This window comes from Ciconia boyciana, chromosome 9 (genome assembly GCF_034638445.1).
Source record: "Ciconia boyciana chromosome 9, ASM3463844v1, whole genome shotgun sequence".
In the NCBI taxonomy this organism is placed as follows: domain Eukaryota; kingdom Metazoa; phylum Chordata; class Aves; order Ciconiiformes; family Ciconiidae; genus Ciconia; species Ciconia boyciana.
The window spans coordinates 19,344,708-19,371,059 of record NC_132942.1 but is presented as its reverse complement, the minus strand read 5'-3'; the positions used below and the strand labels follow the sequence as shown (position 1 = coordinate 19,371,059).

Here is a 26,352-nt window from a genome sequence, read left to right as displayed (position 1 = left end):
GAGGAGTGGATACCACTATTAATATTCCAATTTTTGAGTTGGAAAAGCCCAACAGGCCCACTGTGCTCATCGTGGCGCTGTGTGGGACACCCCAAGCCAGCTCCTGCACCACACTTCTGATCCCCATCACATCCTCAGGGTAAGGGTCTGCAGCATCAGATGTGTCAGGAGGCTCCTGCCCCACATTTCTGATCCCCATCACATCCTCAGGGTAAGGGTCTGCAGCATCAGATGTGTCAGAAGGCTCCTGCCTCAGAGCAGCAGGACACAGACCAGACGGAGAAGCGCTGGTAGAAAACCCAAGCTCCTCCAGGGTGGCATGGTGTAGGTGCCAAGCTGAGAGTAGAGGCTGGTTGCTTAATGATGCAAACCACTAACGAGCCTGTGGAGCAGGACAGGCAGATGAGCCGAGTCTCCCACTCTCGCCTGCCCAAGCATTGATCCCCAGGCTCCCCGCCGGCATCCCTCCCCACCCCAAGAGCTTCCACCCAAAGCAGCAGGGTCTTGGATTCCTGGTTTAGACTGGAAACATCAGGGAGATGAATCTGAATTCCTTCTCATCAGCCTAAAGACTTCTTTATTATTTATGACTGGGAACGATTCCCACCAGAAACATGTAGCTGTTTATAATTTAAATGTTTCTTCTAACTCGGGAAATTTCCAGGAAGGTCTAATAGTAAACACAATAATGTGCCCACAAGTTACAAATCAGCGGTCCTGTTTGTTTAATTCATTTGCCCAGAAAAATAATTAATGCAAAACTGATGCTGGTTTTTGTTTGTTCCCTAAAACAATGTTATCAGTACCTGCCCTCAGTGCATTTTTACTGCAATTATAAAGGTTTTTCCAGCTGGAAAGTGAGTCAGCTTAACTTTTTTCTTTTAAACGAATGACCATTTAATGTCAGATAAAAGGTTTAGAGGAAAGGATTAAGTACCACTTTCAACAGAGATGGTGGGAGATAATTGACTCAATTTACCCTGACATCAGTGCAGAGCACCCATGCATGTGTGTGTTGAAATATGGCAGAGCAAGGGACCCCCACCAGAGACCCAGCACTCTCCCCATGCATGGGTGCTCACATTTTCCCTTCCATCATTCGAGCACATCTCTAGCAGGTGTCCCTGTGCCCTCTGGGAAGATGCAGCTATTCCTGGTCTGGAGCTAGCAACACCCTTCAAACAGCAGAGGAGAAGTTGCAGGACAGATGTGAAGCCGATAATAAACCCCCAAAAAGCATATAATGAAACAAAATTCTCCAGCAGACACAGGCGCAGCCCTCCCCTGATTCTCCAAACTTGGGCCACAGCCACATTTTCACTCACACCCACCACCGCTTCTCTGGAAACTTCCAGACCAAATAACTTCTGCTAATCTTTCATCTCTGCATGCTCCTTTGATCCATTTTTCTTTCTCCCGTCACTGCCATTTTCAAGGACTTGGGGTAATTTCTCCTGGAGCGATGTTTTTTGCCATTTGCCCACACGGGCAACCCCTTTGCACAGGACGGGCTCCTGCAGTGGGGCTGCTCCATCTGATGCTCCCATCTACTTGCTGCCAAACCTTCCCCAGAGGTTTCTCCCTGTGTCCCAGGGGACAGTGTGGCCCTTTTTCCTCTGGCTGCGAAGCCGCCAGGAAAGGCTTTGATTGCTGTTCTGGTGTACGAACCACTTGGCTTTGGTGGAAAGGTGTTTAATGAAGCACATACCGTAAAGGTATGCACTCCATCACAGAGTCCTGCTCCCTGATCCCTTGCAATGCAGCGCTACACAGAAGCCACCTATAAATATAAAAGTCATGAATTCCATCTAAGGACAAGGTTTTGGTTTATCCCCCAAGTCAGTCACTTTACAAAGGCAATCCCTGCCTCCCAGGGAGGACGTGAGCTGGTAGCATCTGGCTTGTCCCACACATTTGGAGAGCGATGCCCCGGGGAGGGAGAAGGGCTTCTCTAGGGCTTGTGGCGGAGCTGGCGGCGGTTGGTCCCACCACCTAGGTGGAGCCTCTGTCTGCTTGGAGAAGCCAGCTGGGAAGGGTGAGGGTCTGTTTTCATTGTATTCTTTCAAGAGCATGACGTGATCTCAGTTCACACCTTGAAGAGGTACGAAGCAAACATCCAGCCCTGAATCACTTGGCTGCTACTGCAGATTGTAGATTAGAGCACCTTGGTCCGGGTTCAGACCACCTACCGTGACATCTGACGGCAGCACTCCACAGCTGGGCTGGCCAGGCCCAACTTTCTCCCTGTGCAGGCAATGGAGAGGACACCCAGTTACTCTGCAGCGCCCCAGAGCTTTTGGAGCCAGACTCGCCTCCCACCCGGCAGCTATATTTGATGCTTCCCAGCAAACCACGCCATGCAGCCGTTCAGGTTCCCATAGCAAAGGGCCCACTGCACGCTCGGATCTCCTCCTGAAATCACAGGAGAAATCTGGCTGCAACATGCCAAATGGATGGGACTTGAATATCCAAATCCTCCGGGCGATGAAAGATCTCAGACCAAATGTATGCGAGGAGCTTGTACAATCAGGCTCTGAAACACTGAGCTCAAAACTTGCCAGTTTCAAACGAGTAATCTCAACTTCTCCACCCCCGGAACAGGACCACTTGCGCTTAGTTGCCTGGCATGGCCGGTGTTGAAGGCAGCGAGGGTTGGAGAAGACCTGGGTGACCCTGTGAAGGCAGGGGCTGATAGTTCTCCTCTCCAACTCCAACCAGCTGGTGAGGGTGTCCATACAACACTGCCATGGGCCAGCGCTGGCACTGTCTCAATGGTGAGCAAATGGGATGGTGCCTGCACGACGTGGAAAGGATTTTGGGATCCAAAAAGCACCAAGAGAAAACACAAGCTAGAGTTTGCCAGCAGGTTGGCTGCCACTTGGGCAAAGGTCTCCTTGGGGAGAGGTGCCTGTGGAGCTTCTTGTGGGGGTGGAAATGTAATGGGGAGAGGACGGACCCTATGAGGGTCCTGCGAGGCCATCAGACAGCATCTTTGCTGCTCCTTCAGCCAGCACAGGAGTGTGAGAAATGACAGGCCTATGTGACAGGACTGGGAAAGGACCCAAAGCACACCTGGAGGTGTCTTGTGCTTTCTTCAGAGCTGTTTAACACGGATGAAACAAGGACGAACCACCATGGCTTTCACTGGGTGGGATGGGAGAAGCACCCATACATAAGGGGGCACGCTGCCCAATGCCCTTCCCTTCCGAGGCCAGTCTCCAGGCTCTCATAGTCTGAACCCAAAGGTTAATCGTCATGCCTTATGTTAATTTTCCCAAGTCAAGAACCGCTCTCTTTCACGAGTTTTGAAGTTTGCTGCCTTTCATTGAATTTCCCTGGCTGTGTTAGGAGAGCAGGTGAGCGGGAGATCCCAATTTACTTTCTCTGCAGTCTAGACTATTCATTACTTTCCTGTCTCTAAATGAAGCAGGCGCAGTCCTTTCAATACCTCCATAAAGCATTCCCTCACCAGGCCTCTAATCATTTTCATTGTCAGCCTCTGAACACTTATTATTTCCACTATATCCCCTTTTGAGATCAGATATCCAGAGAGGAGCCTGGCATGTTAGCAAGGGTCTCCTCTGGATCTCTGCTGTGAGCAGGCAGGCTTTCAGGAATATTTTACATCCCTCTCTTTAACCATCCTCATATTTTGTTTTACTTACCCGACAGCAAAAAGGAAAAAAGACCCCAGAGTCATTGTGGATAGCTCAATAAAAGTGTAAATGATTACATTAATTTGGAGCCCGACAACATGCATGCATAACTTGAATTATTCCTCACCGTGCCTTGCCTTGCAGTCTTCAGGGGTGAATTTTATCTGCCATTGTGCTGCCCATTCACCTAGCTTTGTGTGGTCTGACAATATCTCAACCCAAGGTGGTATATGGTTGCAGGCACTGCCGCTCTCGTTATTTACAATGGCTAATTAAGATCCTGCTACAACCTTCATCCCACCCTTAATTCTTATGAAGCTGCCAACAAAAGGTTTTGATTTCCTTTTTGGCTGGAAGACCTTTTGGCTTCTGCAAAAAGGGGATTAAGAATGAAAGCACATAAAGGTATGTGCACAATCACAAAGTCATAACAGCTCTCCGAGTGCAGTCTCCCAGGAATGAAACGCAGCATTAGCAACAAGGGCTAATTGGGACCGGTTTAAAGAGTGCACATTGTGTAGCCGAGTCCGGTAACACTTTTGATCAGGCAGACAACACAGCCACAAATTGCTTTCTTCCCCCTCCAAAATATCTGACCCCGCAGGAAACGGTGCTTTACCTTTCCCAAGCAACCCAGACAGACAGGCAGGCAGACAGACGGTGCACACGAGCTGAGTGAGCTCCGTGGGTCGCACCAGCTGCTCTGCAGGGCACAGCCTGGACAAGCCCAGCTCTCTGTGGGCTCCGGGCAGATACAGGGTCCCTGTCCTCCACGCGCAGCCTTAGGGTGCCCAGAGGCTGGTGCTGGCTCTGATGGCAATCGCCAATGTCACTGTCATCACAACTTTAGGATCAGATGGAGCCATATACATGCGACTAGCCCAGACTTTCTCTCCAGGGAGTGTTCTGGGCACTGCCATCAGCTGCAGGTTTCAGAGCAATTGCTCTCCATCACCTCTTTGCCTTCATGCAGAGGTGGGTGCAGGTCCAGTCTCAGGTTGCCTCCAGAGAGCCTCCTCATTGCAAACCTTGCTCTGGAGGAATCAGCCCTCCCTGCTGCCTGGTCCTCCTGTGGGCGGGCACCCCTCGAAGGCTCTGCCCAGAGTGCTCCAATCCCCGGAGCCTGTCCCCAGCCCAAAAGCCTCCCCTCTTAGTCCCTGCGTCACCGAGCCAGCTCTGTGAGCCAAGCTTGGGAATCTGGTTCGTTAGCTCTTGGCAATGCCATCCCCCAAAATGTCATGGCATGCAGAAATCTATGAAAACCAGAGACCCGAGACATGTGTTTTTGTTTGTTTGCATGTGCCAACATTTCCAATGGCTCAGAAATGTGTGCCTGTGAAGACTGCATGTGTGTTATTCATTTAGGATCATTTTCAGCCCTTATAATAGGAGGCTCATTTTATCCTTTTGAAAGCTCTCGAGAAGAGATGATCACAGCCCTAAAGCCTGCCATGGCTGTAAACAACGTTTAAGCTCCACATAGCTGTCTCTCCTTGGAAAACAGTCCCACGAAGGAGTGGAAGGGTTTTCACTATGTGCTCGTGTCAGATACATAGATAGATAGACAGCTCATTCCTCTAGGCTCCTTTGTAAATCTCAGCCAAGATTTTTACATTCTGATTCATGCAAATACGATCATATGATCAAAGTAACATGTGCTACCTCCCAGGAATTAATGCACTAATCGTTGGCGTGCCGCAAGCCATGGCCTATCTCACACCATCGCTTTGCCTCCTTGCTCCTGACACTGCTTCCTCCTGTCCTTGCACACAACATCCCTCAAGCAGACAGCTGGCTCAGAACCAGCCGGGATGGGGTCTGCTTCAAGCCGGCTCTCCATGCGGCCTCACAAAACACTCAGAGAGCCTTCCCTTGCGTCCTTTCTGCTCCACCCATGGCAAAGTTTCTGATGGTGCATCTCTTCTGGCTACTGATGGAGAGGCAGTATGCCCCAAAATGGGTGCGTGTCTCCGGATCCTCTAGCTGGGAAGTTTTAGGGTGAAATCTCCCAATTACCAATTTCTCCCACGATTTCCATAGCTCCTTTCATTTACTCAGGGTGGAAGCAGGTTCCACATTGCCTCTTTGGGGAAAAAAAGATGACCCTTCCAAGCCTGGGACTGCACAAGCCGGTGAAAACACAACCTAGGGGAGGAGCAGGTCCTTGGCGCCCAGCTGGGAAGGGGGAACAGCAGCATCACCCGCAGTTCTTCCCCCGGCCAGGCCATGCTGTCCTTCATCCAGGACATCCCTCAAAATGCACCGGGAACCTCATGACACTTGTGCTGCTTAACTGAGGAAGAAACTCCCATTAGAGGCTTCAATGCGGTTACATCTTCTGTTATTCCTGGCCACCACAGTTGTTTTTTTCAAAACAAAGGCAGTGTTTTCTATCCTTTAGGCCCAAGCAGACCAATTCATCTCTCTTCAGATTGGTTTGATGTGGCTTGGGAAACTCAACCGATCATTTCCCAAGCCCAGTGTAACTCAGTTACGCTTCCTGTGGCTCAGCCACGGGTTCCCCCAGTCTGGCAGACACTGGGGATGTGCAGACAGTTAAGCTTTTGTCTGCTCCAAAACTGGAAATCAGCTCTTGCCTGGGGAGGTGTCAGCCACCTTCAGGCTGCCCTGGTCGGACTACAACTTTCCATAACTTTCTGAGTAGAAACAAGTCCCACCCAAAACAAACATGGCCAGGTACTGCAGCGGTCGCCACCAGCCCGGAGCTCTCGGCTTGGCTTGTCTCTGCAGCTAACCAATAAATCTGTGGGTCTTGACTGCCAGGGAGACCCCGGTATGTGCCAGACCTTGCTGTGGGACAGGGACTCTGCAGGTGATGCACTGAAGGGGATGCTCGCGGTCTACATCTCCTTGGGTCCGCACCCTAATGCGGACATTGCAAGCTTAAAATGCCATGGGAGAAAGGAAACAGTGTTATGAGCTTTTTTTCCCATCAGCCAGGATTCAACTTCTGGAGAAAAGCGGGTGGCAGCAGGGGGGCAACAGAAATGGGTAAGACACAGCCAACCTGGAGAAGGTTTGGGCTCTGGACCCCTCAGCAAGCTCCAGGGAAAGGCAGTGGGAGTTATCATCCAGGGCCTCTGCCAGTGGAGCGAAAAGGCGTTTGCTAAAGAAACAGTAAACTGCCACAGAAGTGGAGTTTTAGAGGGGGGCTCAAATCTATTTGGAGACTTTGAAAACAGTGTCAACTAAGAAATAGGCAGGTGAGATTTTTTTACATATCAAATATTGCTTTTTGCTTTCAAAGTGAAGCTTTTGATTTCTCTTCTTTTTCCTTTAAAATTACCTATATTTAAAGAGATGAAGCAAATTGTTAAATAGGGTGAATTAAATGTTTTTGGTAAACCCAAATCTCTCCACCCAGTACTTTGTGTCACTTAAAAAAAGAAAAGTTTCAGTTTGACCTGATTTTTCCTCCCTAATTTTTCAGCTCACACTGTTGGAAATAACAGAGTCTATGTAGGTTACATCATTCATGAGGAATCTCCTCTCATCCGTCTCCAAATGAATAACAACAAACATTCAAAAAATAATTGAAGTTTTATATATATCCCTTGGCCATTCAGGTGGTATGGCTGGCACGAGACATAGGCACTTTAAACAGCTGTTGTGAATCTTAAGTATAAACTTCCACCCTTTGGCACTACACCAGGAAATTATGCATAGGAATATACCTGCTTTCCCTTGCAGCAGACAAAAATCACAATGTTTAATACCTTGAGAGTGGATGGGAGAGAAAAGCTTTTTTCCTGGGGGCACCCATGCTTTGTCTGGCCCTTTCTGCTGTGCTGGATGAGTGGGACTGAGCGGGGTTCTGGGCTCCGCCGAGACAGGCAAAGGGCTTTGCAGGGGATATTTACAGCTACACCGACATACACACGCCTCCTTCTCCTTCATTGGCAGATACCTGCATTGTGGAGTAATTCAGTGCCCTAAAAAAGAACAACCAACATTCCACACACACACTTTTTCACATATTACAACCTTATTTTTCAAAGGTAGGTACAGTGACATAGCATGCTCTTAAAGCCAAATTCACATATGTTTTCTGTTACCCAACCTATGCCACCTAGAGCCGACTGCGTTTGCTCAGTCACATCTTCCTTGGTGGACAAACTCTCCTAGACTAGACAAACTGCTAGACCATCTTCTCTGGCTGGAGGCTGAGGTCCTGGCTGAAATCTCATTCCACTGCTTTTGTGAAAGTACGGAGACACCAAAATACTCAGTGAATCCGGGAAAGCTGATGGACATCCACGGGGCAAAACACTGCCTGTAGCACAATGCATGTGCCTGTCAAGCCTTGCTGCAAGAGCTGGTGTAGGCTGGGCGTTTGCTTAAACCAGATCTAACTTCCACCTTGTCATGTTTCCATGAGCCAAGGTAAATAACCTATTGCAAAGACCAAGATGATTCGAGGCGGAGCAGCCAGCAGGGGTGAGCCGAGCTCAAGCCTTGCGGTGCTTTCCAGGATCCTCCCCAAGCTCTGCTCCGCTCCCATGTGCGTCTTCCTACAGACATGCCGGGTGCATGGGCACTAGAGCATCCAGCTCATTTAGGCTATGGCCTTAACTCCAGAAGTCATGGACGTAAAAACCTGGTCTTACCTTCTCATCACTGAGCATTAGGGCAGCATCCCTCCCCCAGACTTCGTTATTTTTGTCCCGATTGCTTCTTCCTTACCTTGCCTCACCTTGTGGCATTTATTGGAGGGCTGTATCAGCTACACTCCCAAAAGCTAATACTAATTGTGCAGATATCATACATGCTGGCATGTAAGAGGTGATGTAGCTGAAGGGATCAATCCCTCTGCACCTTTGGGCAGGTGCAATAATCCCCCACTTGCAGAATGGCACAGCTAAAACTGCGAGTGTGCTCCTGGAAGAGGCTTCCCCGCTGCTCCATATCTGCAAAAAGCTCATCTCTTACTGTAAGCCTGTGAACCAGTGCTACAGAGATGATCCCGAGCTAAACAAGACTGCAAGGACAGCCTAAGAAAACGAGCACAAAGTTTCACGTGCTCGTGCTCCCGAAAGACAGGTTGCCAAAAGCCGACTGTTGGCAAGAGGGGCAGATCAGGCTCAAATGGGGCAGACCAGGTGCAGCAACCATCCGGCTTCGTGGCGCGGAGCCTGCAACGGCACCTGCATTTGCATCAGCAAGGCAGAGGCAGAACAAAACTACCGGCTGTCAAGCAGGAAAGACCATACCAGCTTCAGGGCTCCAGCTGCAGGGATGTCAACTTGGTCAACCACTCCCACTCGCTGACAGCTCCGTGGTCCAGGAAAGTCCCTGGTGAGCTGGAAAACACCTTGCATAGGGACCAGGACACTCTTTGTCTTCTCAGCCAGTGGTGAGCCCCACTCTGGTCATGACAACACCATGATGAAAGGTTTGTCCTACTTGGACCAGACGCACAGCCCGGCTGAGCTTTGACTGCCAACCCTTTGCCATCACAGGAACAGCATGGGAGATCCACCACCCAGGTCTTACCAAACAGCAGTCTGGTTTGTGCAACACACTCAAAGTATTGACAAGAAACTTTCCTGGACCTACAAAGCTTCCCTCCTGGGATGGACTCACATTTCGGTGTGCTCAGCGGTGCCTCTGCCCAGCTTCATGACAAAGCCAACCATGGCGTTATCAGAGCATGCCACTATCTGATCTCCGCTGTGAAAACATTGCTACAAATCTAGTAGTATTTCTGAAACAGTAGCTACAATATGCTTTTATTAAATCCAATTAAGCAGTATGTTTAAAGTGTGCCCACCCAGAGCTCCACACACATTAATGCCATCAGTTGCTTCAAGCAATCGCCTAGCGTTACGCCCCTCACTGTTAAGGTTATTTCCACAATAGTAATTAAATCTTCATTAACAATTTTCAATTATAAAGTAAATCAAATGTAATAACCTACACAGGGAATCTCAGTTTATATTCAGGGAGCTCAAAGACTTTCTGTAAGGAAGAAATGTTAAACACCACAGACAAGCTGCTTCTTTAGTCTGGAGGTCAGCAGAGAGACTTGTCCAATGGGGATGTTGACAACCACTTGCAACCTCTGGCCTAACCACCAAGCACAACCTAGGTGCAGAAATGCCACATGCCTGCTGGCCACAAGCACAAGGCTGGCTGTCACTGGGCACGTGATGGATTTCCCCTATTTCTGTTCATTTCTTGAACATCTCCTCCCCAGAGCACCCTTTTGCCCAATATGAAGGTGCTCTGAAGGGAACCTGGTGTGAATTCTTCTCATCTTTGCCCCTGCTTTTGTTGTTGTTAATAAAGCCTAAAGAGCAGATGTTCAAACACGAATACTCCATGCACACCATTCTCAGCCAACAAATCTCTCCGACGGCACCTAACCCAGGTGAGCACCATATCTCCTCACCACACTGACTTTTCACAGCCCAAGGAACCCGTCTCACTGCTGTCCAGTAAATATTCTTGTAAACCAACAACACAAGTGCCAGAGGCCCCTAGTGACAATTGCATGGCCCCTAGTTCCCACATGCCAGTCTCCAAACCCAGTGGGCATTGCAGGACAGGCAGCAGATCCTCCCTGGTTGCTCTCAGCCTCACAGGGGATCCCTTCTGCCCAGCCTTCTCCAGCATTTACCGCCTCCATCCCTTCGAATTTCCCCAATGGCAAACAAACCCTGTCGTTCTGACAGTGAAACCATCAGTGCCATGGGCCATGGCGATATTTCAAGGAGAAAAAAGGCACCCATAAATCCTTTCTCACTCTGGAAATCAACTAGGTTTCTCCTTTTGGAGGCACTAACACAGCAAATCTCCAGCCACTCCCAATCCCCCACCCCCAGCACTCCTCTGAACTTTCCCCAAATCTCTCCCACATGAATCAATCTGAAGGCAAAGCTGGCAAAGCCTTCCAGCCCCCACCAACCAATTCCACCACCGTGCCATCAGGTCCCACTTCCGTGCTGGCCTCCAGGTGTGCCAGGAGAGCAGCTCCCACTATACTCACTGGGAGAGGGACTGCTCAAGTGACTGTCTGTGCTTAGCTGGGGTGAAGGCATCACCTGTAAGGCTGCCCAGGTTTTTGTGGAGCAGCACGAAGTGACCCTGTTTAGCACTGTTCATTTTTCTCTAGGCTTGCGAGGTTTGCAGATTGGTTCAGATAAGCATCCTCAAGCTTGCATGCTTATCTGCACCATCTCCCGAACGGCTTTGATCTGCAGGATTTGGCTGCAGCTCTCAAAGTTATCTTGAGAAAGCTTGTTCTGGGGAGAGTCGTTCTTCTGATTAACAAGAAAAAGCTTTCTTAGTGGCTTTGAGCATTTTCGGCCCTGGCTGGAATCAGGGAGTGTAGCAATGTCTGCACAGAGAAGGAAAAAGTCAAGCAAGCTTCTCCTTAAAGGTTCACTTGGGCTCAGTTGTCATTTCAGCTAAAATCTGAGGTCAGTTATTTCATCATCTTTCTTTTTTCCCACTCTGTTTAATGCTGTCTCACCCAACCCACCACATGGGTCAGTCTGTATATACAGATTCACACCTTGTGGCTTTACACCATCCAAGTCCTATGCAGAACACCTGGGAGGAAAGCTGGCTGGACTGACTAGGAGAGCAAGTCACCGAAGGGCTGGGAGACCTATGCGGAGTGAGGGAGAGGGATTCGGTCAGTCTAGGGCAAGTTTTAAAAGATACAATATTGAATTAAATAGCTGAAACAAATAGCCCCTCTCAAAACCTCCAGTGAAGGAAACACAAGCCATACATAAGTACGTGTTAATAGAGTCAGATGCTAATTTTCCAGTTTACCTTCTACTTGGTGAAAGCTTTAGAAAATACTCGTTGGACTGAAAAGTATCAAATTTAACTCCTGCTCTTGAAAAATGCCAGCGTGGATTCCCCCACTCTCAGCCCATCATCACCCCACACAAGATTTCTTCCTTGTGGGAACAACAAGGGAGGAGGAGGAAGATGGTATTAAGGAAAAGGAGGAATTATAGAATTAGCAATGAAGTTTATAGTGGGGAAACTACCCCGAACATGTCCTTCTGCCCTCAAGTAAAAGATAAATATGTGTTTAAAACCCACTACTCAGGGAGGGGAAAGAAGTGTGAACAGCAAAAATACGTACATGTGTTTTAAATAATTTTTTTAATTGTTGAGGCAGTAATACTTGGTTCATGGAACTGCAATATACAGAGAGGTGAAATAAATAGCTTATATATATATAATATATATAATATAGCTGGTTTTAAAATATTCCCTTATCATTGGTGTACTAGGTCATCTTGTAGTCACTTGAATGTATTTAGCAGCATTCTCCAGAACTGAGCATAATGCAGGATCACGGAGCCGTGACACCTTATGTCATCAGAAAGGTTACAGAAGATCGATGCGTCGAGAACTCCACGGAAACTCAATCATTGCGGCACACACCATCTTGTCTTGGGCCAGCGTGCAGCAGACAATAAATAGATTACTGCAAAACCGGCACTTTTCGGGGCAGGGTCTCAGTAACTTTGGGAAAGAACTTTGGTTTTCTTTGGTTTTATTTATTTATTTTTAATAATTACTTTTTTTTCCTCTGGGGATATGCTTGAAAAGTTGTCCTTTCCAAAAAAGCAAAATAAGCACCTGTGTGTCATCAACAACAAGAAGTCAATTTAAATAGAGCAGTTCATTTTGTTTTTCAAGTCACAATAAATCCCTAACAGCTTTTCCCCAGCGTTTGCCATCTAGTCTTTTATTAATTTTTTTTATTTTTATTTTTTTTTTAAACACAATGTACAAAAATAGAGCTTCTTCCTTATTTTTAATGTAAAAATATTCCTCTGGTGCAGTTTTTTTTTTTTTTTGTCGTTTATTATGGTGACATTGTTTTTGTCTATTTTTAACTGGGGTTGGTGGGTCGTATTCTCTTAGTCCTCTTGGTGACTGTTGTGTACTTGAAAGGTTTCTGTATCTCCACTTGCCCCTTTGGGTACCTCTTCATAAAATGTACATCTTGCTGGTTTTCCCGGGTCTTGGGCCCTTTCCGTGGCCTCCCTTTTTTGGTGAATCCAACATACCAGCCTGAATATTTTGCTGACATCAGTGCTGTATAGTTGTTTTCTAGGACTTTTTCAATGAAGACACACTCCTTGCTGGTGCCATCAGGCTGAAAAAGAAAAAAAAAAAGAAAAGATTCATTATCCAAATGCAAGCTCAGTGACCAAAACCCAATTTGGCATAAATAAAATCATCACATCTGGACCTTGGTTTTGGTTCAAACATTGTTAATAGGAGCCGTAACAAACATTAGCTGAAATAGAAATGAATAAAAAAAAAGCATGAAAGCATGACTTCATAATTTCATTTTTTTTAAACACTCCTATGCAAGGAGAGGAAGATTTTTCAAAGACAACAGTTAAGTTTATTCAGTCCAGCTCCTTCAACTGCAAGCAAAGCAAGACATTTAGCTTTGCTTTTTCCATTAGGAAAGGAGGATTAATTGAACTCCTGTCAGTGAAACATCATACTTAATCAGAAAAAATAAAAAAATCAGAATCTCATATGGGCCAAGCAACAGCATTGCCACTTCTGCTGCTCACTTTTGATATGTTTTCTGAAATACCTCATGGGCTTGCATCCATAACTACCCAAATCCCCCTAAAATCCTTACAAGCCTTAGTCTAAGCCTTCCCAGTGCTTTGAAAACTCTCCCCCGCCACATCCTGGGTGCGACACCTGGCAAATAGACCACGCACGGAGCTCCAGGGATGAGCCAGAGGGGTGCCGCAGGCGTCGAGGTCCCCGACCCCAGTCCAATCCCTGAATCCAACTGGTTATTTCGGAGCTGCATTGCACACCCCATGCTTAGCTCCAACTTGCATCCCTGAGCAACATCAGCAGCAGAAAGGGCTGTTCCCACACCACAGCGGCTCCCCGGATGGGCCAGCATCCCAGTGCAACTGCAGCTGGAGGACTATGGGGCGTCAGCGTCCTCAGCCACCAGACCCACCCCAGCTCCACTGCCAGACGGCGTGACGCAAGTGCCCAATTTTACACCTTTGCTCTCTCAGGGTTGGTTTTTGTTTGGAAGAGGGTTTCCTTTCTGGTGGTCCTTCCCCTTCCCCACCTTTCAATCTCATCCTAAAAGCAGCCACCCAGAGCTCAAGTACCTGGCTTAGGGAAGCATGTCCCTAAACGACATTCTTCCTCACAGAGGGAGCCAGGATTAGATGCAGAACTGGAGGTCAGAAGCTCCTGAGCATGAGTGCTGCTCCCCAACCACCCTGCAGCAAAACGCTCGCCCTGCTGGGACTCCTTTCCCGATGCAGCCTAGTGCAAACCCACCTCCCCGTCACTGCCACGGGCTGCTAGTTCCCCAACCACTCGCTGGGTCGAGATTTTGGCAAACAGGGTGTACTGGATTTGTGTGGCAAGGTTTTGGTAGCAGAGGGGCTACAATGGTGGCTTCTGTGAGAAGCTGCTAGAAGCTTCCCCTATGTTCGATAGAGCCAATGGCAGCCAGCTGCAAGACAGACCTGCTGCTGGCCAAGGCTGAGCCCATCAGCAACAGTGGTAGCACCTCTGTGATAACATAGTTAAGAAGGGGAAAAGCTGCTGCGCAATTGCAGCCGGAAAGGGGAGTGAGAATATGTGAGAGAAACAACTCTGCAGACACCAAGGTCAGTGAAGGAGGGGGAAGAGGTGCTCCAGGTGCTGGAGCAGAGATTCCCCTGCAGCCCGTGGTGAAGACCACGGTGAGGCAGGCTGTCCCCCTGCAGCCCATGGAGGTCCACGGTGGAGCAGATATCCACCTGCAGCCCGTGGAGGAACCCATGCTGGAGCAGGTGGATGCCCGGAGGAGGCTGTGACCCCGTGGGAAGCCCATGCTGGAGCAGGCTCCTGGCAGGACCTGTGGACCCGTGGAGAGAGGAGCCCACGCTGGAGCAGGTTTGCTGGCAGGACTTGTGACCCGCGGGGGACCCACGCTGGAGCAGTCTGTTCCTGAAGGACTGCACCCCGTGGAAGGGACCCACGCTGGAGCAGTTCGTGAAGAACTGCAGCCTGTGGGAAGGACCCTTGTTGGAGAAGTTCGTGGAGGACTGTCTCATGTGGGAGGGACCCCACGCTGGAGCAGGGGAAGAGTGTGAGGAGTCCTTCCCTGAGGAGGAAGGAGCGGCAGAGACAACGTGTGATGAACTGACCGCAACCCCCATTCCCTGTCCCCCTGTGCCGCTGGAGGGGAGGTGAAAGAGAATTTGGGAGTGAGGTTGAGCCCGGCAAAAAGGGAGGGGTGGGGGGAAGGTGTTTTAAGATTTAGTTTTTATTTCTCATTACCCTACTCTGATTTGATTGGTAATAAATTAAACTGATTTCCCCGAGTTGAGTCTGTTTTGCCCGTGACAGTAACTGATGAGTGATCTCTCCCTGTCCTTATCTCGACCCACGAGCCTTTCGATATATTTTCTCCCCCCTGTCCAGCTGAGGAGGGGAGTGATAGAGCAGCTTTGGTGGGCACCTGGCATCCAGCCAGGGTCAGCCCTCCACAAAGGGTTTGTCTCAGCTTGGAGATCTAGACTAACAGACCTAGAGCTGGACTTTGAACATGGCAGCACGTGGATCTCGGCCTGGATTCGGGACTCTAATTTACACAGCACACGCAGCACCGGAGGGAGTTGCAGCATCACACAACAGCATCTTTAAGTGGTTCAGCATAGAGGAAATTCTTCTCGCCTATCATCTTCTGCCAGAAAATATGTTTTGTCCTTTAACTGCTGACAACTGGTGCTGCACCTAGAATGTCATGCATCATTGTGTGCACTGGCACTTTGTTTTATGCGTCAAGAGGTATTAGGGAGTAGATACAGACTCACTTCAGCCCTGGATGTTGTCTCAGCTCTGGGTGTTTCATGGCTTCCAGACAGGGGTAAGCACAGTATGGAGCATCATACAGGACTTAATCTAATGCTCAGCAAAGCCAAAGGAAGGATTTCCATCATAGTATTAGCCCAATCCAACTGCCCACTGAAGTCAAATAATGAGTTTTTCAGTACTGCAGGCCTATGCTTACTGCTATGCAAACAGTCTCAGACCTTCTCAGTCTTTAGCCATTTCACCCATCCCATCCCCAGGGGGGAAAGGAAAGCCACAGCAGTGTGACCAGCACAGCACCTGCAGTGATGGTTGGTCCCAGGTTGCAGCGGCTCTGCTCAGGGGCTCCTCTGGGCATGATGGCTGGGGTGAGAAGCCCAGCCCCACACGCTTACCACCCCTTCCCCAAGGCCAGGTCAACCTGCTCTTTCTTAGAAGCCTTCCTAAAAAATCCTGCACAATCACAGCAGAGTTTGGTGCAGTTTGTGGGAAAGGCAGGGATCTTGGGACAGGAGGGAAGCCCCCTGGGCCGAGCTGGCTCAGGCTTCCCCACACCTCTGATCCCCAAATAACCGTGTACGAGCTACAAACGGAGCTGCGAGATGGGAACCATCAGGCACAACAACCCAAGCTGGAGTCAATGCAGGCAACAACAGGGGAAAAGCTTCATCATCGCCAGCCTCCAGGACCAGCCATCCCTCCCTGGCTTAATACCTTTAGCAGAGCTTTAATTCAATCGGTGCAACATGTGATGTTTACCCTAAAAATCATTAATGCACCATCCTGCCTAAAGGGTTTCGTTACCGTGGGTAGGTCCTATTAAGAGGGCAGGGAGATCATGGCAACTTCTGCATCAAACATGCTAATCCAGGGTCCGTGTTCCCTATATGTGCCCCCTACGCAGGGGCAAAGCCAGCTCTGCCATAGGACCAACAATCTCCATACCAGGCTAGGCACAAAGGTCCTAATTTTATCATCTACAGTTGGAAGCTCACAAACACTTTAATGAATGGCAGAACTGGGCAAAGTTCAGTGGTTCCAGTTCCTGGGGGGGTTGTTCTCCGAGCCCTGGGTTTGATCAAAGCCACATGAGTGGGGAAGGGGGAAATCAGTTGACACCACAGGGTTCCACCAGGTTTCAATGGGAAGCCATAAAACCAGCCCCAGGTTTCTCAGGGCTCAGCCCACTACAAACCCTTCCTCAATGAATGGCGAATTTTTAAACAATACCATGGCTGAGTTTCAAATCCACCCAAACCCAGGTGCTGATGAACCGACTGGACCCATACCACAGGGGGAGCAGGTAATTGGAAGGGCCATTTCCCCCACACTCATGGAAAGGTCCTGGATTTGAGCCCTGACCTTGTTGCTAGGAGAATTAAGGCGTTTTCATGCAATTTGGGAGGTTTCTGCTTGTACTGCAATGTCAGTTTCTCATGGAAAACAAAGACTGGAATGAAAAGAAAACGTGTGTGGAGGAGGGGGAAGTTATTCTATTAATAACAAAAAAGTATTTACTTATACCTTCAAATTTGCCGACAGAGCCTAAGACGGAGACAGGAGGTGGAGGAATAACAAGGTGCAACTTCAGGCCAGCCTCAGGGCTAATTTGAAGTAAACAAGGTACACGAGATAAAATAACTTCGTTCTGGAAGAGGAAGAGCTAAATGATTTGATCACATGAAATTACAGTAACATTTACAAGTACCTTGAGATAAATCAGGATAAGGACCTCACTTCCCCAAACAGAGCATTCCTGTACGTGCTAAGACACGTCAGAGACAGACAAATGATTTTCAAATACTTACAAGATGATTTTACAGCATCTGTTATAATCCCCAATAGAATAAATCACTCGCACACGTTACCTACACCATGGAGAGCTGGACCCATAGTAATCTATTAGGGGGAAAAGCCATTTATAAGCATTTTCAATAATTTTTAAGTGTCACCTTGTTTTTACCAGGTGCCCATCACTTAAGGTCTAATCATGCCCCTCTTTAAACAATAACAAAATACTCATTGGGTCTGCCACACGTCCCCTTGCTCATCCAAAGAGAGGAGGATGGAAAAGGGAGATGGCTTTGGCCAAGCATCACTCCCTGCTCCAGCCACCTGCTCACCCTTCCCCAGGAGCTCCTAGTTCAAACGCTTGCTGCTGATATGGGGCTGTACCCTCTGCTGCCGATGTCAGCTCGGAGATGCTGCCAAGCCGCATTTCATACATGCTTAGCTGTCAGGACGCACCTTGCAGAGTGCTCGCCCTTCAAAATGTGGAGGTTTATGTTTTGAACTGATTATTTAAAATAAAGAAGAGTTTTTGAAAGCCTGGGAGCTGTGCAGAAACCACCCGGCCCAATGCAATGGCACTGCCACATGATGGGGGAGGACCCACACCCAGCCCTGCATCCCCATCAGCCTCACAGAGCAGGGCAGGCACAAGGGCTTTACAGCCCCGGGGTGTCCCACATGTACTCGGGGGACGAGCTGCTCCTGCGTTTTGCTCACCATTGTCCCACAGGCAACATCTTCAGCCAAGCTCCCTGCTCCGAGCAGGGTGAGAGCTGGCACAGAGGCACAACTCTGCTCCTGTGAAAGGCACGGGCTCTCTTCAAGTCAGCACCTCCTTGTACCTGTGACGAGCCACCCCTGCATCACCAATTTTGCTCCCGGGAGCTGCTGCCTGGCCATGCAACGAGGCCGTGCCACTGCAGAAGTGACAACTTGCAGCTCAGTTCTTTGCATAGAAATAATTCAGACCATTTTTTGTTTAAACACACCCCTAATAACCATGGGAAGATGCAGTAGCTGTTGGCCAGACTTCTGATAAACATCTTATAAAATGCCTGATCTAAATGCCACCTTCCACAGAAACCCCTCAGGCATCTCCCAGGTCTGCACAGAGGCGAGGGAAAGCACAGCCATGCTGGTGAAGCCCGGGCAGCACGAAGCACTGGCTCTGGTGGGGCATTTCCAGTAGCTAATAGCTGGGGACCAGCCCCAGACACAGCGAGCCACTGCCCAGTGACAAGGTGGTGGACCCGAGTGGCCCCAGTCCCTTTACCAAGCAGGGTTAGAGTGGCAGCAGCTGCCCAAGGCTCCCACTCCGGAAAGGGGTATCTCGAGCATGGGACTGTTCATACAGCACGGGCCAATTCCATGTGGTGTGCAGCTGAAGGCAGCGGAGCTGAAGGCAGCGGAGCTGAAGGAGATGCGCTGCAGCCAGGGGTTCTCCGAGCTTACCAAGGAGCAGCACCGGATTGTTTATGCAGAGCATTTGGTGACGGGCTCTCCAGTATTAAACGTGAAACATGTTGAACTGACACTAAAGCAGTATTAAGTGCCAAAGCATTTGCTGCTTCTACAATTACACTCCAGAGTGCTTTGGTGCTCCTGCTCTCCTTTTTATGACCCAACTTGGTCTTATTGTAGTTTGGCTTTCTCGTTTTAAGTTCTCCAAATGGAAAGGATCAAAGGACTCTTTGTTGTCGTAGCAGGAGCGCTCCTCCGAGCGAGGCATTACTGCCACTAACAGCTTGCTGCTCAGGGGGAATTCGCAGCAGCCTCTGTGCCACCAGCCTGAGCCAAAGCATTAGCAGGTGCAGCAGCCGCCTCCGCCTTCTCCCTATTAGCCTGCCACACTAAGCCACCTGAGCAGCTTTTTCTGGGAAAGGGAGGCCAGGGCAGGTTTTCTCATTTATGCTTCACAAATCTGGCTCAGTGGGCACCGGCAAATCCAAACTTTACTCAGCTTTTACGGCAACAATAAGCTCGCGCAAATGGCTCGGGTAACACTACAGTGCGGGGGAGATGCCTCCAAGACTGAAAGGTTTCCCTGTTTGCAAAGATCAGGGCACAAATTAAGCCCTACGAGTGATGCTGCGTTAAGCTGCTGTTAGCCAAGCTTATGTTAAAACACTTCCCCCCACCTCAAACGATGCCGCAATTAGAAGCTCTCTGGGTAAGGCAATTGAATGTGTTGGTGATGTGCTGCAAATAATAACAAACACCAAACCACAGGAAACACGTCTGTGACAACCCAGGAATGCCAGCTTGGCACAGGGCACAGCAAGACTCAACCTTTCAAGCGAGATGGGGATGACTCTTCTAATTATCACCTCTCTGCAAATTCAGCCCCCCAGGCTCCAAGTCAAATTGTGAAGATACAAGCCCTCCATACAAGCAGGATTGCTTCCCTCTGCGCAAGCCTCTTGATCCCAAAATCCCGGAGCAGGGAAAGCTATCGCTCAAGCAAAAGGTTTCCAAGAGGTGTATGCACCTAGGTTTTTTGCAAGGAAAAACTCTGAAATGGACCCCTTCTGCATCCCCACCCCTGCCTCCGCAGACAGACAGAGGGGGTTCCTGAGCACTGGTACCCCACCATGCTGGATCTCATGCCACCCCCAGCTGCGAGGTACACCCACTGAGCTCAGCAATTATTTCAAAGGCTTGCTGAAAATTTCCCTCGAACGCTGGCACTGTTAGATTCACACACTGCATTACACAGAAGAAATCCTGCCCCGTATTTCCTAAATTTTGGAGTGGTGACAGCAGGGAAGGCTTGGGTTTTCAGGAGATGTGTGGCTCAGTCCCAGTAAGCCACTCCTGAAGCATCCCCAGCTGAGGACCAAGTGCTGGTGCACCCAGCATCACTGATAACCCCTATAAGGCCTCAGAGCTGTTTACAAAGCATGTACCTAGTGCCATATGATTTTCAGGAAGCATATTACTTCTCTGTGGTTTTGCACAAGCTCAGCTAAAAGTCAGAGCTCAGACTCACTCCGCATGGCTTGGAAAATCCCGAGTGGAAGAAGGTAAGGCAGGAGCTACGTTAATGTCACAGCTTTTAGCACTGCCACCTCTCCCCCTTCACACGTACACCTTTTAAAGGTAGGTCAGGTGACAACAAGGTGGGTATGGCAGCTGCCAGATCCCGCAATGCTGTGGGAAATATTAGCCCCTCACAGCATGGCAAATCTGAGTGCTCTGGCTGCTGGTAAGCTGGGCCCAGCCATCCTCATGCACTTTATAGGCGTTATCAGGACAGATCCATCATAAGCATCCTGATGTTCAGCATTCTGGATTTATGGCAGGGCGTCCTCACCACGGAGACACCTCTTGACCCAAATGCACATTCTTGCTCCTAGACCGGGCTGTAAATCAGGGAAGCTACATCTATAACTGCCAAGAGTTACTCAGCTTCATGCGCGTTTCCTCCAGCTCTCTGGCCTCTGAACTTGCACAATCCTCCGAGGAAAATACTTAGGAGTCATGATGGGCAGTTCAATACAAGTGTCTGCCAGCGCAGCGGAGAGGTTAATTATGTATACAGGACATCTAAGTGCATTCATGAAGCAGGGGAAGTAATAGAAAACCCATGCGGAGGAGATTCTCCAAAGAGAGGGTACGTCTCCATTCAGAGGCCCAGTTTCAAAGTAGCATTGCCCATTTTTGCACCCACCTGCCCATATGCACTGGGGGTACATCCCGTCTCTCCTGAGAGCATGCAAAAATGGGCAAGTCCTGCATGCGTGGGATGGGACCTACAGGCTTCGCAGAGCCCTGTCCCCGTTTGTGCCAGACACAGCACAAGCTGCAAGAACCAAGGAGGGAAGAGAAGGGTTTAAAATCTTTCTTTCCTTCTACCTTTCATTCAAAAATTCCACTTCTCTAACTACCATCTGTTCAGTAACCCTCACACTGCCCTGGAAGAGCATTTTGTGACAGGATGAACAGGAGGACAAAGAGATGAAAAGAGTGTTTGTAGGGATGAACCAAGCAAGACTGTGGCTACGCCAGGACATGCCTCCTAACCTGGTCCTTCCATTGCAGGCACATTTATCGCATGTACAGCAGAACGGCACATATCCATAATTAGAGCAAACTAGGTTGGCTTCATCTGGAAAGATGTACATTTGGTTAATAGAAATTCCTAGCTGCATCTCAGAGAGCTATGTATATTTACTATTAATGATGAGAAACATCAATCACTTTTTAAATGAAATTTATGAAACCAATATAAAATTTAGGAAAATTTAAGTCAAAACTGTGGGTTTCCTGCAATAGGAAGCTACTGCTTCAGGGGATCTGAAATCACAGGCAGGTTTCAGACGTGACATCTGAGCAGATCCATGACATCTACCATTACCTGCGCCTACCTGATCCAGTTGCATGTATGCTTCTAGGTGCTAACTATGGTAAGAGCTGTGAAGGCATTTTTACCCATCTGTACAAAGCACAGCCTGTTTGGTTAAATGCACTGCTGGGGTTTGCCGTGTTTCCTTTTAGAGCAGTCATTTTCAGCCTCCACCGAGACTCACAGGCTAGTCCTGAACTGTCTATAAAAGCCAGCTAAGAGCAGCAGCGTATTTCGTGTAGGCTTAAATTCATTATATAGGGACCTATGCCACTATAGGAAAACTTTAAAAAAAATTGTTTAGGACATCAGTTCTAGATGATGAGTGGAGCAAGAACATGGGACTACAACAGTTGCTGGCCCCATAGCAGGTCTGGTAAACCCCAGGTTTATACACATTAAACAAACATACGCACTGACTTTTTAAGTTATCATTTCAAATGAGTGCAATCTCACTCAGCTGACATTCTGGTAGTGACACCAGTTTTCCTGGGGCAAGTTTAAATCAGTGGAATTTCAGACCAAGGAAGGTCATTGATTGTCTGCAGGATGGCATTAGTTCTCTTCATGTCAAATTATATTACTAAGAAAAAAGAGAAAACCATTATCAAATCAAGTGCCATCCGTAAAAATGATCAAGAATTGTTCCAGCCTGTGAATGACAAACTTCCATCTGCATACAACAAATGCAAGGCTTTTGAGACTTGTCCTCCTCTAGGAAAACCTAATATTTTTAAGTATCCAAAAGACAATGTAAGGAAATGTTAAGAACAAAAATATATTTAAGCAAGATCTACTTTTATTTGACCTTAAATGTATTGTAATAGCCATATCAAATGGAGTATCTTTTGCTGTGGTTGGAGCATAGGTTTTATCCTCCACTTCAAAATTAGCCTCTGTTCTCACTTCATCTCTAAAAACCATTTGAGAGTCAAGTAGAAACAGTCCTTGAAGAGCAAGATCCACATGAATGTGCATCTCAACTGCATCCAGTTGTGGAAGACAAGGCTGCATTGCTTTGTTGCTTGCTGCAAGTTAAATACATCAGTGTATTTGCAAAGTAACATTGAGAAGAAGCATCACCCTCATCCTAGAGACGCTCAAGACCAACAAAAATTGCACTTGGGAGATAAGATGATCTAAGGAAAGCAATTAAATTCAACTTGATACAAGTGTCAGCACAAGACATACAGCACACCCTCTCCACCCAAACAGGGTGAGGCATAACCAGGGCTCAGGGATCCCCTCCCAATAATTTTAATTAACATTTAATCTCAGGGAACTGAAATATTCCAACATGACACACAGCTGCAGCCACCAAGAAACACAGGGGACAGGATGATAGCAGCTTTATGGTGACACTTGCTCCTTGAACACAGAAAGGATTAAATTAAATTATCATGTAGCTTTCAAGAAGGTGGTATGTTTTCCCTGGAAGGGGATATACAGCTTCCAGCCACAGGATAAGAAAAAGATTTAGAGGTCAAGCTTACAAGCTTGGTCTGCAATGTGAACCTTGACTTTGCAAAACTCCAATTTGAGAGAGACTTGGTGCTTCTTAGGAACATCCAAAGGAAAACATGAAGTTTGCTAAAGAGGAATCACAAGAAATCCATAAACCTGTTACACAGCTCTCTGGTGACCAGACACAGCCTGGTGATAAAGGCCAATGCTCACATCCTCAGCTAAGTAACTGCGACTCCCTAGCATAAAACCAATATCATGAAGAAATTTATTTTTTAAAATGAAAGCATAAGGGACCTTTTGCTTATTTTAGAGCAAACACTTAAAGCATTGTGGCTCTGCTGAGAAGCTTAAGCTAACTGGAGATGTTCATATATGGCTAAAAAGTGACTATGAGGACCTCCGACCACCTGGCCTGGCCTTTGAAACGATGTATTAAGCACCAGTCCCATCTCAGATGTTCCTGCTGCCACTGGAGGAAGCCCTACTCGCAGGATTCACAACTCATGTCACGCACAGCTCCTCTACCCACAGTTTGGTTAAAGCAAAACTTCCTGTCCTTGGTCAGCCTGAGAGGATCAGCATCCATCCAGGGTGCTTAGAAGGTTGCAAAAACTGAAGGTAGCACAGAAGGACTTAGCACAGACCTTAAACAGTCACATTATTCTTACAAGATGTTAGGTGATGTCCAGCCAACACTGTGAATTTTCTGCCTGGCAAAGCAGCTAAATACAAATCCAACCCCAGCAGCACTGTGTGGGCTTAAATGTGCTTAGTAATGTGCTCCATTTGTGAAACCTGTGACCTAAATCCATCAGACCATGCAGGTAAGATGTACACACAGCACTAACAACTGACCAGCAAAGGGAAGACATTGGTAAATGCCTACATGGTGGCGTAAGCCTCTCCCTCCATTCAGTGCCATGCATATCACAGTCTTCTGGCTCAGATAGCCTTCAGAGCTTTAGCATCCAAGCTTATGTGCACACACAGACTCTGTTAAGAATTGATGCAGTTTTTAACCATTTGTGAAATAAAGGGGTCTTCTACATATAAGCATGTTTCTTCCATCTCAACTTCTTGTGCAATGCATGAGCTCAAGCACTGCCAGGGTTCACCTGCATTTCTCATTCTCTCTGCAAACTCTCCTGTCTCTCCTTCCCAAGCCTTCTGGCTGTTCAGTGTTTATCAGTAGCCACCAAACTGCTCTCCCTCTTCTGAGCACAGGGAGCTTCAAAATGACCTCTACTCGCCCTGCAACAAGATCAGCCGCCTGCTATCCCACACCACCACAAAACATCTAAACTTCTTCCACAAAATTCATTACCCACATTCACATAATTTCCCCCCTCTCCTTCCCACCTCCAGAGAAATTTCTGTGCAAAACACCACTGTAAACAAATCATCACAAATACAGAACCAGGACAAGGCCCATTGCTCATAGCAAATATTAACGGTGCAAAGGTCCAGTGAGCTCACACAAACTCCTACCACTTTGAAGGAACCACTGCAGCATCGGAGCCTATCCACTTTTGTGCCAAGGCAGCCTCAGCGCAATAAACACTGGAAAGTAGTTTCACTGGGCTCAACCATAAATGGCTTCTTGGGAATCATTACACGGTTGTGCCATCCAGAGCGAGGATTCCTGGAAAAGCTGGGTAACGCTTGGCTTCTGACGGCTGTCTCTGCTCAAGGACAGGAGCTGTTCCAGCAGGGCTCCTGCTCGCCGGTGTGCAAACCCAGCACAGCCATACCCACCTCAGGCTGCGACATCTCATCCCTGTGCCGCCTACAGCTTCACAACGGAAGGCAGAGCCACCGCAGCCCCCAGGGAAGGTGCACAATGGGGTCTGGCCAGCTCTTAGCACATTACACCTACCAAGGAGTAACATGACAAATTATTGTGTCCACATACCCTGAGACTGCGTGATAAAAACATCCTCACCGTAACATCTAGCAGCCCCTCCCTGGGGAATTCTTCTGACACATTTCCAGAACTGAAAAGATTTGAAACTGCAACAAATGAACTAGATGACACAAATTCCACCAGCATCCACAAAAGTTTGAAAGCAATGCTTCAGGTCGCCCAGCAATTGGAAAGGAGCAGTTGTGAAAGGTTGCAGTGTTACCAAAAGCCTCGTGATATTTGGGGGCTGAGAATGGAGGAGGGTGACTGCTGAGTTTAGCTTCCACTTCTGCTTTTAATTTCATGAGAATCTCAGCTTCTAAGTTTTCAGAACAATAATTCAAAATTTTTTCCACTGGTTGCAGGAAAAAGCCTGATTACATGAATGCAGAAGATTCTAATGGCTCAACCAAAAGAAAACTGGTTTTGTCATCTCATTGCTTTTAAGACCTTTGCAATCCTGCAGGTCCTGATCCAAGATTTTCGGACACTTGAGGCTGGTTTCGGATCAGGACCCTGTTCAAAGTATGACAGGGTCCAAGGTTGCTTGCCTCCAGGTTCCATTTAAGATGTTTATTTAGATGACAAACTAAAACAAGCCCACAGGGGAGCGAATGCCTGGGAACAGTTCACTTCAAAAAAGGACCAATCCCACCCTATATGAAGAACCAGACTGCAGTTCAAAATGAGATCTGAGTGACATTCAGCAAAAGCCATGGCAAGTTTTGCTTTCACATGAGATGCCAAGTCAGAATAGTTTATGGCTGAACATGTCACAGAGAGAGCTGCAAAATGCATGCTATTAAACCCGACACCCCACTAATTCTGATCGTGTTTTTGTTGCAAATTCAGCATTCAGCCCCAGAAATTGTTAGGTTTTACAAGCCCCTTTCAAGCAACCCGAATACCGTGCAACTCTGGGAAAAATTCTGGATATGCATCAAAACCTTGTGAAACTCAGAGTTCTGCCCCAAATCCAATATGCAGTTACGTGTGGTTTTAAATATACAAGCAGAGGAGTGCAAACACCTCATCTACTGCATCGAAGTTTCAAAGTGCAAACCTCTGAGTGCCCCTCTGCCCTTGCCACCTCCCGACATCTCTGCAGCACATTTGGGTGTTGGGACAGACCCTGGCACCGGGGAATACTCAGGCCAAATGCCACGCAGGACTTGGGCACGCGAAGGGCATCAGGCTCGGAGCTCATCCCTGACTCTCCTTGTCTCAGGCTAACACAGACCCCTAGCTTTACAGTAAGGCACTGGTTTCCCACCATTGATGTTTCAAAGGTAGCTTTTCAAGAAAGCTCAACCTCAGCCTTCACCAAAGTCAACTGA

At 48.0% G+C, this 26,352-nt stretch overlaps 1 protein-coding gene across 2 annotated transcripts in view; it reads right to left on the bottom strand.

The window, feature by feature from the left end:
• Positions 1-11,831: 11,831 nt before the first annotated feature.
• FGF18 (fibroblast growth factor 18) overlaps positions 11,832-26,352 on the bottom strand; it is a 76,647-nt gene continuing 62,126 nt past the window's right edge. For both annotated transcript variants that reach the window (XM_072872563.1, XM_072872564.1), the window contains exon 5: positions 11,832-12,807. In XM_072872563.1, coding sequence (XP_072728664.1) covers positions 12,541-12,807 — 267 coding nt within the window. In that variant the 3' untranslated portion in view covers positions 11,832-12,540. The remainder of the gene's footprint in view (positions 12,808-26,352) is intronic.